The sequence below is a fragment of the Mya arenaria genome, chromosome 13 (assembly GCF_026914265.1).
Source record: "Mya arenaria isolate MELC-2E11 chromosome 13, ASM2691426v1".
Taxonomy (NCBI): Eukaryota; Metazoa; Mollusca; class Bivalvia; order Myida; family Myidae; genus Mya; species Mya arenaria.
In genome coordinates, this window is record NC_069134.1 from 55,832,580 (window position 1) to 55,849,553 (window position 16,974).

General features: G+C 35.2%; 1 protein-coding gene across 1 annotated transcript in view; it reads left to right on the forward strand.

Moving 5' to 3' along the window:
• Positions 1-14,894, forward strand: part of LOC128215397 (orexin/Hypocretin receptor type 1-like) — a 90,523-nt gene extending 75,629 nt beyond the window's left edge. The window contains exons 4-9 of the mRNA XM_052922084.1: positions 2,874-3,065; positions 5,247-5,433; positions 11,138-11,261; positions 11,691-11,815; positions 13,333-13,422; positions 14,854-14,894. Of these exons, the coding sequence (XP_052778044.1) occupies positions 2,874-3,065; positions 5,247-5,433; positions 11,138-11,261; positions 11,691-11,815; positions 13,333-13,422; positions 14,854-14,894 (759 nt within the window). The remainder of the gene's footprint in view (positions 1-2,873; positions 3,066-5,246; positions 5,434-11,137; positions 11,262-11,690; positions 11,816-13,332; positions 13,423-14,853) is intronic.
• The last annotated feature ends 2,080 nt before the right edge of the window (positions 14,895-16,974 follow it).

Genomic DNA, 16,974 nt, shown 5'->3' on the forward strand with positions numbered 1-16,974 from the left:
GATAACAAAGTTGTAAAGAAATTGTCCGAAAATACATTATTAATGGTTGAATTATTGTTCCTAAGCTCCATTTAAATAGGACTTGAAATGGACAATATTGTCATAGTCCAGAGCCCAATAAGTCTTTTTTCCAATATTTGTTGGTATAACTTTTACATATATTCCTTTCCAATTTATTAAACACTTTTAGAAAGAAAAAAATATATATATAATGGGGTCATTTCACAGAATAGGTTCGGTATAACTAACTGCCAAATTATTAATATACATGAAGTTGTCATACTTTGAGTTTAGTCCAATACCGGCAAAACTGGTTTTCACAACCTTCGCATTTTTGTTAAGAGAATAGTCGCTCGAACTTCTACGAGCACGCAAAACGTCAAAACTTGAAGTCAAACTGGCTACTAGAACTTCAAATGTGGGCAAAGATATGTAGAACTGTACAATTTGATGCTTGAAATGCCATTTGAGTCCAGGTTCAGTTGAAACACCTAGAATAAATGCTTTTTTTGGCCAAAGCAACTTAAAATTAGAGACGCATCGGTGCTTGTATGAATCAAACCGACGCAAGAGATCCAACTCTTATCAGATACGATGCAGTCATTCAAAGTCAGCCGTCTGACATATGTAGCCTAAGCAAATTCAAGGTTTTATACTGTGTCTTAAAATAGTCCAATAATAAATGCATCCTTTCCAGAAGGAAATACAAACTAAAAATAAATTACAACAACAATAACAATTCTAAGATGCTGTCAAATATTCGTTGATATATTAAAACGAAATAAATTGAAAGTCATATACCAAGTTTATTTATATCAAAAGTGAACACTTGTGGCAGAGACACTAATTGAAGTTATACAAGTTGTATAGATGAATACAATCTTATTTTGTTTTTAGGTTGGCTTCCGCTCAGCTTATAAGGTTTCTTTTTTATTAAATATTTAATTTTCCAGCGTATTTACATTCCGTTAAAAGTGTATTATTAAACGAGCCGTTCCTTAACCGGTAATATACATTTAAAGCCTGTTTCCATTTCAATTTAGGCTCACGATTTGTGAAACTGTTTGCTGAAAAGTTGGCCTAATTGGGGAATAATTGAGGATTTACTTAAGGGTAGGGTTTATTTTCTACATACATCAGCGTAGTTAAAAGCTTTTACATTCAGAAAACGTATATTTTTAGTTTGCACTGTATCTGGATATGTTGTATATAAATAATAATTGAATTGCCATCTATTTGTACAGTATATGAGAGTCAATAGATATGAACATACTGAATAAGGAAGAATTCTTCTTCAAGAAATATTGTTATTATTATTACTATTATTAGTCTACTTCTTCTTCTTCTTCTTTTTCTTCTTCTTCTTCTTCTTCTTCTTCTTCTTCTTCTTCTTCTTCTTCTTCTTCTTCTTCTTCTTCTTCTTCTTCTTCTTCTTCTTCTTCTTCTTCTTCTTCTTCTTCTTCTTCTTACTCCACATTTATTACCAGTCAGTAATGTGTGTTGCATAATCCTTAACTTAAGAATGGAAACACTGCGATATAATATACTGACTTCGGCAATGAAAGAACGCTTGATCTATTTGAGGCACAAGGCTATAAACCTAATAGACACGCAGCAAGATATATAACGGCACAATGCAACACAGATAGAACTTGTACTGTGGAATTTCTAAACAGAAAACACAGAAGCATTACGAAGTCTCAAAAAGATCATGTGAAATCATCGCTGCACCTTACTTCGTGAAAAGTGTGTCTAAAAAAGGCATTACAATGTAAACTCGAAAACTACCCGAAACAATTATTAAACCGATATAATATTTGTTTAGTCTTCCATGATATAAGGGTATCTCTATCAATTGAAATTCGTCCGTTTAACCGGAACAAGCTTTGACTCTCTTATTTGTTTCACTTAAAAGTATCCAGACGAAACTTTGAAACTCAGCACATTACCAGTATAAATGATTGTGAAGACAATTATATTAACTGATGCTAAGTTACTATCGCTGGCATGAAGTTATCCGAAATGTTTATCGATTGGTCAATATTTATCCAATATTTTTTTCTAACCAATCAAATCATTGAAAAGTGTTCACTAGCCGAAATATAACCTGTGGTCAACTTATCCGAGTTTTATACAATTGGCTGCAGATAACCTTTACACTAGCGTAGCCTGTAATTGTCAGGATGTGTCTGGAAAATCAAGACTAAGGTCTAGATTCTCAATTGATTTAATTACCCTCCGCAAATTAGGAAAAATACTATTAACACGAACCGCACGCTTTAACCCTAATCCAATATATACCGATGAAAGCATTTATTCTTATACGAGATATTATATTAGAATGTCTTATATTTCAGTTTGAAATTATTTCAAGCAAACACGATCATCATTTTTACTGATTGAGTGCGTCGCTTGTAAGAGAGTCAGCAAATTACTCTATTTCTAAATGTACAAATTTTAATTGATATAATTCATGCTTCAGTAATTAGTTGATCATAGTTTTATACTTCAGCAAACATTTTTGATGATGACTTTGTCTACTTAATTCCTCATTAGTAATCAGCTGATTATTGTAGAAGTTCAATGTTCGATATCAATACTAACGTGATAGAACGATATAAACGTTTCTTTAATGTTCAAATTGTAATTGTTGTTGTTGTTGTTTATGTTGCTGTTGTTTGCAGATTGCTTGTCTGTGACATAAATCCTTGACAGTGTTACTATACGAAATAATAGTTACAAAGTTTACAGCGATCACTTTTTTATCACGAGGCTGTTTTTTATCTGGAGTCATAATTTTCTCGTGTAAGCAAATGCTGCTTTTTAACAAGTTTGATTTCCCTGATGAAACACACGTTATTCTGTATTTTCAGCGCGTGTCCGTGTTTGTGTCAGTGCTGACGTTGACGTCTATCTCTGTAGAGCGCTACCTGGCAATCTGTCATCCGCTACGTTACCACGGGTCGTATTTCAAGACGAAGCCAATCATAGCAGTCATTTGGATTGTTTCTCTCGCCACGCCATCCGTGGATTTTTACAACATGATCCTTGTGCATGACAGTGAGGTACGCCTTTATTCCAGGACTAATGTTCCTGGATCTTCTTACTTGGCGCAAAGCGCTGTGCGGCAGTTCCAATATATCGCCGTTACCGAGACAATTATAATTGTCAATTGTTTTGGTGTCTTTTTTTAGTCATTTGTGATAAAGATTCAGGAAAACTGAATACCTTTTAAAGGCGTTATCTAACCCTTCTATAAATGCCCCCGCCCCGAATTTATTTTGAAACAAACTGATATATTTATATACTAACATATAACACACAGCTATATATTGGTCGTATTTTTTTTTCTTTCATGAATATGTTATCGTCAATCACATGTCAAATCAATAATTATTGATCAATGACATCATAACCAAAGCATTTCCTTTTTTGTGTCGCCTGAAAAGACGACATATAGGGGTTACTTTTGTCGGCGGCGTCGGTGGCGGCGGTGGTGGCGGCGTCGGCGGCGGCGGCGTCGGCGGCGGCGGCGGCGTCCGCGTCCCATTTTCGCTTGTCCGGGGTATATCCCCTAAACTATTAGTGGTATCAACTTGAAACTTCATATGTACATATATCTAATTGAGGGCAAGTGCAGTGCACAAGAACTGTTACTCTTGCTTTCTTAGTTTTAAAATTATTGCCCTTTGTTAATTTTCATGCTTAAAGATTTGTCCGGGGCATATCTTAAAGAATATAAGAGGTATCAACTTGAAACTTCATAGCTAGATAGATCTCATTGAGGGCAAGTGCATTGCACAATAACAGTAACTCTTGCTTTCTTAGTTTTAAAGTTATTGCCCCTTTGTTAATTTTCATGCTTAAAGTTTTGTCCGCGGCATATCTTGAAGAATATAAGAGGTATCAACTTGAAACTTCATAGCTAGATATATCTCATTGAGGGCAAGTGCAGTGCACAATAACAGTAACTCTTGCTTTCTTAGTTTTAAAGTTATTGCCCTTTGTTAATTTTCATGCTTAAAGTTTTGTCCGCGGCATATCTTGAAGAATATAAGAGGTATCAACTTAAAACTTCATAGCTAGATAGATCTCATTGAGGGCAAGTGCAGTGCACAAGAACTGTTACTCTTGCTGCCATATTTTTAGAGTTATTGCCCCTTTGTTAATTTTCTTGCTTAGGTTTTGTCCGTGGCATATCTCGTAAACTATAGGAGGTTTCAACCTGAAACTTATTCCGTAGGTATATCTGATTGAGGGTTCAAATGCCATCTACACTTGAAAGTTAAATGGCAACATCATTGTCTCTAAATGAATAAAATGCCAATCTAACAGCTATAATGTCGACAGTAAATAATTCGTCAGGCGACACATCCGACTCGCGGAGTTCTAGTTTTTTGAACGCAACACTCAATGGCTATTGGCCAATAAACAATACAAAGAAGTTTGGCACCCAATGAATATTGATCAGTGAAATCATAACCGGTACATCCCATTTTCTTTGGACACATCCCTAAATGGCAATTAGCCGAGTCTAAAACCACAAGAAATACAGAGTCTGTTCAGCTGGGGAATAACAAGTCCCGATAGCTCAGAGGTAGAGCGGTCTCTTCGGGTGCTGAAGAGCGCTTGTATAAACCCAGGTCGAGTCAGAGACGTTAAATATTGAACCAGTAGTTCCCTGTCCTAGCGCTGGCATTAAAAGGGTATTATTGCCAATATTTGGTGAACTCAGTACTGGTTTAACTCCAGGAAAGTTGTAGCCCATGTATCGATGCCTTACACCGAGCATGTTTAATAACCAAGATGTTTCTACGCAAAGAGCTAGGGTATCGTACCCGGATCTGTTGTATCACAATATATTTTTTCTGGATTTGACTGTAAATTACAGTCACTTCTATTTCATGTCACTTATGGCATTTGTTACACATTTTTAATCGTGACGGTGTCAAAGCGAGGTAAAGCCATAATGGAGCAAACAGGCGTGGAACTCAAATACAACAACATCGGGGAATAACAAGCCTTTCTCAAACTATGTCTTTAAGCACAACGTTATAGCCTGCAACACTATTCCAATAAAACTGAATGGCAATATTTTGATACCAATATAAGAATATAAATCATCTAATATTATTAGTTCGCAATATATTGCAATACGGGGTTTGCATATTGCAATATATTGTGATTTGTAGTTATTAGATAATTGAAGCTTCTTTATGTCCCTCATATCTTTCTTTATTGAACAGATTCCAGAAAGCCTGCGACCATGGCTGACAGTGTGCGGGCCACGTGACGAGAATATCGAGATGGAGTTTAACATGTTCCTGGTCGTCGTCTTCTTCTTCATTCCATTGGTCATTATGTCCTATACATATGGAAAGATCGCCGTTTGTATCTGGTCATCAACATCGAGGCACAACACCATGTCTCAAAGTGAGTATGAAAGGCAGTCAAATTCATTTTAAGGATTCGCATTGACGCTTCAAGGGTAAATTGACATTTTGAGCGGAGCATTTAAGATCACATGAATATCCGCGTAATGAATGTTAATTCTTATATTTGAAAGTTTTCTGCACATTTATTGTTATTACTGTTTTTCTCAAATTCTTTAAATATCGCTTATGTTTTACATACAAAGGAAAATTGCGCGCTGTGTGAAAATCCTCCCCTTTTGAACTGCTTCGCACAAATGCAATTCTATCATTACACAGAAAATAGTTCTGTTATTTTGTATCGTATTCTATCTTTATTTCATCTTTAAAAAACAATTAAAAGGACATCTGCCTCACATTTTTCATTTAATAACAGCTCATGTCTATTTTTCAAGCATTTTGACAAACTTTAGCTTTTACTAAAACTCGACAAGTCATTGTGTGCTTGCACAAGGGAAAGAAAATTAAATTAAAATGATATCAAACGAGTTTATCCCACTCAATTAAGTAAAACATTTATTGCAATTCGTTATTATACGTTACTTTATTTCAAAACAGTCCAACTCGAGGGGTGAAAGCGAAAAGGTTCTAAGTGACATTAAATAAAGAAGCAGATAGAACCTTTTCGCTTTCACCCCTCGAACTGTTCTTCTTTTGTACGTTTATTGTATAATTTTTAAGGTTTACATCCACTCGATTTGTATTCCTGTCACCTTCATTCTTCACAACGATGAGTTAACTTACTGAAATTTTATATAGTTTTCGAGCGTCAGCCAAGTCGGATAAAAAGCAAACAATATTGTGTTTGAAAAACAACAATTATATCCGAATTTGTTTAGAACGGATCCTTTATTCCATTTCTAATCATGGTTTGAATCTCACAATTCAGTTTAATAACAGTGAACTCGTATAAAGTAGAACATTTATCGGCCCTGGCCGCGAAACTGTTATCGCTGTTTCATGAAAATAATTGCGGTAATTTACTAAAATATGTATTACTCGTCTTTGTAAACACTTGCTTTATCGTAACGTTTGTTATTGTTTTGATAGGAAACGTGCAATGCGCATGCATAGTTGCATAATAACTTGGTCACCGAAATTACTACGCCAGACATTCGTCGGGGGAGGGGGTATTCATGCGAAAATTTACGTCACATCAGATGAACATAAAAGTACTAGGGAGTGTAATAGAAATATTTCAAACTAAGCAGTATAGAAACTTATCCGACAGAAATGCATTACATATCACAAAAAGCAAAAATACAATTCTTAATGGAAACATTGCACCTTTAAAATAAGTAAAAATAGATTGTTCGGGCTGAACATTTGAATATCTATTTTTAGATATTATTGTTGGTGCTTGTGCATACACTTTATTAGTTATTACATTTGGTACAAGTGAGTGCATAAACATGATGTAGTACTTCTATTCTAAAATTAGAACTCGGCATTCTATTGAAAGCAAAATTTGTTTGATTTTTGTCGCTTCATTTTGCAATTTTAGTACTGATTATAATATCAATTGTACAGAACGAACAGTGTACCATTAATTTGCATTTTAATATGTTTATATAAGCCTTTATGATAGGGTAGTAATGAATACCAGCAAAGCAGCAATATTTCCACACAGTATTGCAATTATGAATATATCTTTCAGCGTAAGATCCATACCTTTATGACCTTAACGTCCCAAAATGACCTCGTGTTACCCTGATGACATTAAGAGGTTATGTCCCGAAGCTATGACAATTAAAACAACTAAAATCTATTGAGCATGGATAGTATTCATAGCGCTCTTAAATATATTTATGATCGATATAGCAAATCGGATGGCATGGTATAGATAACATACCTATGCAGTAAATTAATTTAATGTTGTCAAAGGTCAGGAATGGCATAGAGAGGGGCAGTCCCAATTGTTATGATGGTTGAATGTCACTACTGCCACACTGTTACGCTGTTACCAGTCTACCACTCCACTATCTCAATCTCCCGCTAACGTAAACGTCACACAGACGTCACCCGGATGTCGACAACGGCGTCACACAGACACCACATAGACGCATCGACGTCACACAGACGCCGACCACAGGAAATACAGGCGTCACTTAGACGTCAACACGGACGTCACTCAGAGGCCAATCCAATACACGTCCCGACTCTCGATGTCCACGATAGGATATATCAACGCCCACCTAGGCGTATCCGTCCTCAGCACCAGCCTGTGTTACCGGTACAAACACGAGGTCCACTGACATCCCGCCCTGTTAGCGTCCGGAAGCCCAACTACGTTGAAAACGTCCTCTGACGTCATGAGCCCCAAAACGTCAATGTAACCATAACGTGGCAACCATAGCAAACGATGTTCTGCTGTTTACGTATAACCTGACATTCAAAATTACGACATAAGTCATACTATTTACTATATCATTGCTTACCTAAATTATATTTAACAAGCATGATTATACACTTTTACTCTCAACAATCATGCAAAGCAAAACAATAAAATGTCGGTTCATTCCCCGTCAAGGCAAAACTGTGAGAATCTAAACAATTATAGTTTAACACGAATGAAAATAGCTCTCTAAATAATTATATGAGCAAATAAAGCTTACAACGCTTACTTGCAATATAAAAACCTGACAATTGCAAAGTACATGTACAAGAGACAATATTTAACTGTATTTACAAACCTAAATTGTAATGCAAGAATGTCTATAAAACAATTATAATGTAATGGCACTTACCCTGGTATCAGGTGTTAATAATACTTATATATGATGACGTAAAAATGGTCAGAGCAGTGAAAATTGGTCAAGTGTTACCGTATCGTGTCGATACAATACTACCTAATGATTGATTTTAAATCAATGTTTAAACTAGTACAAGCAAATTGTATTAAATAATAATACCATAATATAAATGTTAAAAGAGATTTGTGACAAATGTGTTATTACCATATGATTGACTTAGGTTGCATATTGAATACAAACCCATAACTATTAACATAATTATATACTCTTATAGTGATGGAAGCAAAATTTGCTTCGAACGTTTGCGAATTGCATTATGAACCCACACACAGTGCACCATGTGAAATTATAACAATGTGTAGTTGATAACATTGTCATGCCACTCTCTCTAACAATGAATATAAAAATCCCAACATTTTTTATTAATAAGTTCTCTTAGTTGGTATATTTAGAATTGTCTTTACGATATTAAGGATGAAAAATAGAAGCGGTCGCTTAAAACGAATTACACTGTTTGTTCTTTGTTTTGCAATTTCTGACAAATAGATGCCATAAATCCTAAGAACGAAACATGAAATGTGGCCAATATATATTATTTTTCTCCCAGAACTAATGCGTTAACAACAAGTTAGTGAAGTGTTAAACATATTTTGATTGCCGCTAAATACAAATACTCTCATCCGAAATACTTTAACTTGAAGTCACTTTAAACAGAAAAGGCAAAAGTATTTAAGTGGAGAATACGTCATTGGTCAATTATAGTAATGCGTGCTAAGCTATCGTCATCCACAATACAAATCAGAATCGATATTGTCCTCACTATGGTTGGAAATTGGACACTCCTCAATTCATTTATATGTTAATTGCACCAACCTTACGCTTACACCAATGACCACATCAACGTGGCCCTCGCGGATCAGACGGAGGGCAGATGGCACGTATCCCTCCTTTAATGGAAATAATCGCGCTGATATAAAAATTCCTCAAAAGTAGACGAATGTTACTAGTCACGCGATATCACTGGACAAAGAAATAAGCGAATAGCTGTACTCTGTTCTTAAACAAATTCGGTCCGATTTTCGCACTGAGCCATGGGTGTCCTTTTTATTCATATTTGTTTTGGATTAATCAATATATGGGCAAAGTACATAAAATCAATATAATGATTAGAAAGATTGTTTCAATTGTGTAAACGAATTCCTTAGTTTTTAACAGCAACAAAGCCTTGGCAATAGAGCGTCTGACTTCGGGACGTAAACAGTTATGAGTTCGAACCCTGTATTATGTGTCTCTTGTTTTCTTTTGGCTTTTTGTTAATTTAATACAACTGACAATATAATGATATTAAAACATTTGGTGTTCGCACATATTTGTGGGCCAATGACAATTGAGAATTTACCCTATTTACTGCTTCTCCATATCATGTAGAGCAGATCTGACGTTGCTACAAACATGTATTGTCGTTAAGAGTAGTGTGTCGATTTACATAATTTGGTAAGGTCGTCTATTTTGCATTGATCGCTCTGCCCTCTACGCATGCGCGAAATTACTATGATTGACAGTTAAGGGTGCCGTTTTCTGGAAGCAGTTAAAGCTTACGTTATTAACCCGAATTTGAAATAGATTTGTAATCAGCTTTCAAATCGTATTGACATCTATTCAGTGCACAATTGGCTAGTGGGTCAACTAAGTTCGAACACCAAATAAGTTAGAGTTCATTTTGGCGATCTATAGAAAACTGAACGAGCTTGTTCGGCCTGCTGCCTCGCTGTGCTCGCTCCAATTTCTGTAAATCGCTAAAATGAACTCTCACATATACGTACATGCTGGTAAAATTATCTCATCAATCTAAACAGTAAGGTCTTAAAACCGTTCTTGTCATGAAGACAAAGTTTGTTCTTTATACAACTTCAGATTAAATGTGATATGTCATGATATATTTTCATTTCGTACTGGTAATCTGAAATAAGCCAAACATTTATCCCTCTTTTTAGTACACGATATTGAAATGTAGTGAAAAGACTTTGTAATAAAATGAAACCTAAAACCTAGTTAGAAGGTTCGAGAAATTAATCAATGAAACCTTCGTTAATGGGATAAATGTAAATATACTAAACCCTTAGTGCGAGTGCTATGTTTTAACCGGATTGGTGCAATGCAAAATAGCCTGACGCTGTAAGACAATTATTATGGCCTTAAAGGAAGTCATGATCTGTACCATTATATGAAACCTTTTCAAGAATTAATTTCATATATGGCCGTATAAGTACTTTGCTGATACTTTTTGCTTTGCTTTACTTAAACTAGTCTAGCATACAATGGTACCAATACAAATATGAATCCTTTTAAACAATTTATCGCGAGTTTGCCCAACAATATTTTAAACGCCATTCTCATTGTTAATAACGCCTTGAATACGTTTGTGTAGAAAGGTATTGTGCGGAAAAATCTACCACATACCAAGCACGTATCCAGCAATCCAATTACGAAGACGGTCTTTGACGGTCATCAATTTGTCTTTGCCAATACTCATAGACCATTGTGAACCAATATTTCAACTTTGCGTGACGGACCGATTGTGAATAAGTGGCGTTTTGTCCTAATTTAGAAACTTGAGTGTATAGTCTAACATTAGATGCAAACAAAACATAAAATGCAATAATAATAATAATAATAATAATAATAATAATAATAATTAATAATAATAATAATGATACAGAGCTGGGGTGGGATATCTCATTTCAGATTTACAGAACGAGTAGACTACAGAACATCAAGTCCATTTGAATACCGTGTATTGACAATACATGCATAAAAACCGTTTGATTATCGGGTACTTAAAAAGGGGATACATTTTTAGCTCATTTCAGATTTACAGAGCGAATTTACAATATGACAATGAGTCCTTTTGAATATCGTTTACCAAATAAGAGGGTTTATGTTTCACTTCAGATTTACAGAAAGAATCGGCAATAGAATATCTACAAGTACGACGCAGGACAGCTAAGATGTTGATTGTTGTCGTCATCACGTTTGGACTCTGTTATCTTCCAATTTATGTTCTAAATATTGCCAGGTAAGGTCAGTTTAACTTAAAAAATCCGACCAACAAAAACGCTAGTTATCTGATAGCTCCATTAATCTTAATGATATTTTTGTCATACCAATTATGGTATCATTTTGAAAGTTATTTGGTTGTTGATTATAAAGATGTAAAATAAATGGCAAAAAGTTAAGTTATTACAGTTTAGAGACGTACAGGCTTTTTTGCGGTTGCCATGATAGCCTCCAAGAACTATCCACACCATCGCTGCAAATGAACACCATTACATACCAGAAACCAAACTTTACCAAGAAACGCTCTTAACTTAAAACTCACAGACATAGCTGAATGAATTGTACTATAGTGGTTTAGCGGTGTTTAAGCTTACCTTTAAACTTAAACGCATATACCATCAAAAGCCTATAAAACGCCTAAGATATGCGAAATTGATATAATTGACAGGTATACAAATGCCCTAGATGGTCTGAGAGGAAACCGAGTCGCCGTGCTGTGTATGTACTGGACGGCCAGATTTCTATGTTATTTCAACAGTGCCGTAAATCCGGTTATATATAACTTCATGAGCGGTAAGTTAATTTTATAACTACTTTGATTGGTAGTAGTCTAAGATCGGCTTTAGGGCTATTGGTCGATCCATTTGTCAGTCATTCAGTCCACGTCTGTCCGTTTATGCATGCAAAAATGCTAGTTCATTCTGCATTTAATAGCAAGTTAGCCATTTAGTTTTTAATTAAACACAAATGTTCACCATAGTAGTACAATGTGTCGCGTGTAACATCAAAGTCTGAAAGACAACTCGATATCACTCACTTCCATATGTTTATTTTACAATTGTTGAATATGCCTACTAATTGCTTGTCACTCAGCAACTTCTGCAGATAAACCATACAAACTTAAGCAATTTAAAGCAGCTCTCTGTGTACTGGCAAGTATATTGTTTTATGTTTACAAATACAGAAATAAATGAAGGGTTGAATAAGGCCTTTTGAACTATCACATTACCCTATTTCCTGATAGCAAAAAGATAGCTTCGTTTTAAAGCATTTTCAAACAACCTGAAAAATAATAATAACAATACACATAGTGATACTGACAACTTTCGTTTTTAAATTTCAAAACTCAAGTTTTATGAGTAATAACACCACAATTTTAAAGTGTGTTTATATCTTGAATAAAGCCGTCTCTTTATTATCTGTCATCAATGGTGTAATGTATATGATCCACGTCTGCTGACTTAGAGTTCCCGTTCGAATCCTGATTACCTACGGAATTATTCTTATTTAAAAAAGGCCATGATCGGTTGTTTTAATGTAACTTAATATAAAAAAAAATCAGAAAAGTTTGAAATACTTATCAAGGTTATAAGTTAACTTATTTTTTCTACTGTTTTATTTTTTATCTTTTTTATGATTGTATTCAGAATTATTTTGTTATGTCTTAACTTATAAGCAAACTATATATTTTTAATTTTCGAAATATTTATATTTGGTTACATAAAACAGCCGATAATAGGCCTTTTAATAATTACAATCCACATAATAATCATGTATTGGATAGAGTTGTGTAGGTCAAACATCAAGGTCACAGAGGTTTAATTTGATTTAAAGGAAATAATATAACTTACACATACACATAACAGGTAAAAACTATGTTAATCTATCAAATGTTATAATTGTAATATCTAGATTATATAAGAACGCAGCTTAGGTTCGTTTTTTTGTAATTTCATATAGCGAGAAGTTTCGCTGACCAAAACATACTTCTGCCCACTTCTTACAAATTATTTTACAATGCTGACAGAGAACGTTACACTCGCATAAGTGCCGACTTGGCATATTTTATCTCGAAATCAGTTCAAACTCTTCCAAAGCTTTCAATTTAATGAGTTAAATGGCTTCTGGAAATCTCCCAGTGATGAAGTAATAACAGCAGCTATTTATTTTGCCGTCGGCGAATGAAAACAGACGGTCAGCTATGACATTATGTTAGGATCTGCTTTCGACACTAAACTGTTTCCCAAGGTTATAGTCGAAAAGTATAGACAATGTGCGTATAACAATTTTTTTTTTTTTGTATGCTTCAGTGAAGTTTCGGAAGCAATTTAAGACGGCGTGTCACGGCTGCTATGTCCATTTGCGTTGCTGTTGCTGTTGCTTCAAGAAGACGAGACGATGTAAGTATTAATTGATCGATTGAAAACTTGAAAGGGAAATGATTAATCTGTATAATATGACTCAATTTAAATAAATACCTATATGTTCAGCCAATGAAATCACATATTGGCTCCCAGTTAGTACAACGTTTCATCGTTAAGACTTGCACTTTTATAACTGAAACAAAATGACGTCATAATTTGGTACCGCCTACAAATGAATGGATTTGCTATTTTCACTCTTCTTTACCATTAAGAATCTAAACAATATGTTCCATCTATACCATAACACCGCAACCGCGACTTAACATTATATTCAAACTTATCTTAGTAACTGTTAGGTCTAGGTATTTGTCAAGTACAAACGATGTGAATGTGATGAATTTATGCGCAGCCTGATTTTTGTAACCTACATAAGCGTTCTAGGCTAGCGTACGCCAGGTATGAAATTGATGAAGTAGCCTTGTTCTACTCCAGTGGCCAATAATCTCTGAATTAACATTTTATAGTTAACAAGCACGACAAATAGGTTTTCTACGGGTATTTCGATTTCCTCTACAAAGTAAAATTACACTCTTGCGCAGCACCGTGCCAACGAGAGTGATTTAGCATAAGTTATTATAACTCACATAACATTAGTTGTAAAAACGTAAAAGTTATAAAAAATAATCATCAAAGAACGGGTAGTGGAAAATGTTCATTATAGTCTCCAGAATGCATTTTAAAAATCAGAACATTCATCAAACACGCGCCGCATCTTCTGCACATAAGTTCTATCCTCATTACAATAGTTACGGGAACGTAATGTATTGGTTACTACATATTATTGAATAATTCACATTCTTTGCAAACATGTCTGGCTTGATATTAAATAACCATTCTGGTGAAAACCATCAGAGTGTTGAATATATACATATTGTCTGAAAAGTGCTGCTTGTATTCATAAACGAAATATACAAATGACTGTAAAAAATGTTTTTTAGATATGTTTCGTTAATGTGAGCAGAAAGTTCTAATTGTGATATCCTTTTTCGCTATATGAACGAGAGGAAAAAGTAAAACATATTACATTAAAGCTCACATTAAAGCTCACATAGTATCACGTACAATAAAAATATGTACTTAATCTTATTTACATCCAGGCCTTATAGTTTTTCCTTTAGTTCAAGTTTAGACATATCAATTGTTAATGATTCTGAAGGACGGAGCGAGCAAGCCCTTCTTAGTTCATAAGAATTTACACAATATGTTCTAACTTACTCATATTATAAAGTGATTTTTCTGCGTGTTGGGAACCACGTGTGTTAAGTTGTAACACGGCTATTTTTAGCGATTAAGCGTGGTACTTTTTGAAGGCCCAATAGGCGATTCCATTGGCTTGAAATGTAGGTTATAATCTGGAATATATATGTTTCAGATCAACGAAGAATAACTTTTCTTTTTCTGTTTCAGATCGCCGAAATTTAACTCACTTGCATACGCTGAAAAGGTAAGCTGTGTTAAAAACGTTAGAAATATTAACACGATGCTTAAACTAGGTTTTAGATACGTATACATAGACTTAAGAGGATAAACATTACCCTGCCAATTTAACATACGATAAATACTCATTTTCAACCTGCTTGTTCGTGGAAGGCGAGTTATTTTAATTGCCCTGGTGTCAGGATGCCATTTTATCAAGAATCCTGTGACATAAGTTATTTGGTAATGCAATGTTTTTAGTTTTTTGATATAATCATTTGCCTCAGTAATGCCTCACCTATTCAAATAATACAATTGAAAATTCGATTATTGACGTACAACGCACCTCTAACGCTGCTATTTAGTTGATCCTATAATTCCTTTGAGATTGCATTGATAAAATTACCATCGTTCCAGTCCAATGTATCAAGGTCAAAAAACGATATGGCTAAGGTAAACGTATTTCATTCTGATATGCACTGATTGATTGACGCTTTTATGAGAGCTTTGAATTATCTTTATTTGTGATTTATGTTTACACAAAACTATCATTATTTGTATTATCATTTGAATGATTTTGTATTGCTGATCTATAATGACCTCTCTAATCAAATATACATAAGGTACATTCGACGTAGTGCAATCCACGAGGCACTGTTTTAGGGGATACACAACAAGATTATCCCTAACTTGCATCGGAATAAACTGTTTTGATGACTTGTTCAATGAATTAATGGCCTAAAGTATATTGCGTCACACAAGCCATTTTTAATTTATAGCTACACTTTGTTTTCCATTGGTTTTCTATGTGCCCTGGCGCATGTGGGAAACCTGTCTTTTTTGTTTACTAAAGTTGACTTGCTAAAACCGTTGCAATGGAAAGTGTTACGATAGGCTAATACATCTGCTAAACGCTACTGTTTTGTTAGTCGGGAATTAAATTAGGGAATTTAAGATCCATGAAATCTTTTGTGTATAAGTTCTTTACACTTGCATGACCAGTAGGTTCCACGTGTGAGTGAAATGGTTGTAGGCAATCTAGGAAACGACCGGAAATGTATCCCATAAAATGTGTATAGTCGATCTAAAAATATACCGGAAATGTATCCCATAAAATGTGTATAGGCGATCTAAAAATAGACAGCACAGTTTTCAACTAAAATGTGTATAGGCGATATAAATGTATGCCCTGAAATGGGTACAGGCGGTATAATAGTTGACCAGACATCTATGACCGGAAATGGGTGTAGGCGATCTAGTAACAGACCTGACACATATGCCCTGAAATGAGTGTAGGCGATCTGGTAACAGACCGGACACATAATGATATGCCCTAAAAGTTGGAGTAGGCGATCTAGTAACAGACCGGACACATATACCATGAAAAGAGTGTAGGCGATCTAAAAATAGACAGGACATTTATGCCCTGAAATGGGTGTATGCGATCTGGTAACAGAGCGGACAGTTATGCCCTGAAATGCGTGTACGTGATCTAGAATTATATCGGACACTAGATGTCTTGAGATGGGCGTGGGCGATCTCGAAATAGACCGGATAGTTATGGTCCTCTAATAAGTGCGATCTTGTTCCCCCAGCAGGGCACAAATATGCAATTCCAACTATCGATATGTGCTTCAACCTGACGAACTAAACATATGACTATACATCAATATCACTGAATGGGGGAAAGAGATGGTGAACGAGCATGCATATGTCATGGGCGGACAATGCATTGTTTTAATGTGTAATGATATCCATTCTACGCTGTCACTGCCAACATGGAAAGAACATGATGCATGATTGAATGCACGAATGAATGAATGAATGAGTGAGTGAGTGAGTGAGTGAGTGAGTGAGTGAGTGAGTGAGTGAGTGAGTGAGTGAGTGAGTGAGTGAGTGAGTGAGTGAGTGAGTGAGTGAGTGAGTGAGTGAGTGAGTGAGTGAGTGAGTGAGTGAGTGAGTGAGTGAGTGAGTGAGTGAGTGAGTGAGTGAGTGAGTGAGTGAGTGAGTGAGTGAGTGAGTGAGTGAGTGAGTGAGTGAGTGAGTGAGTGAGTGAGTGAGTGAGTGAGTGAGTGAGTGAGTGAGTGGGTTTTTTTTTATTTGGGTGGGTGG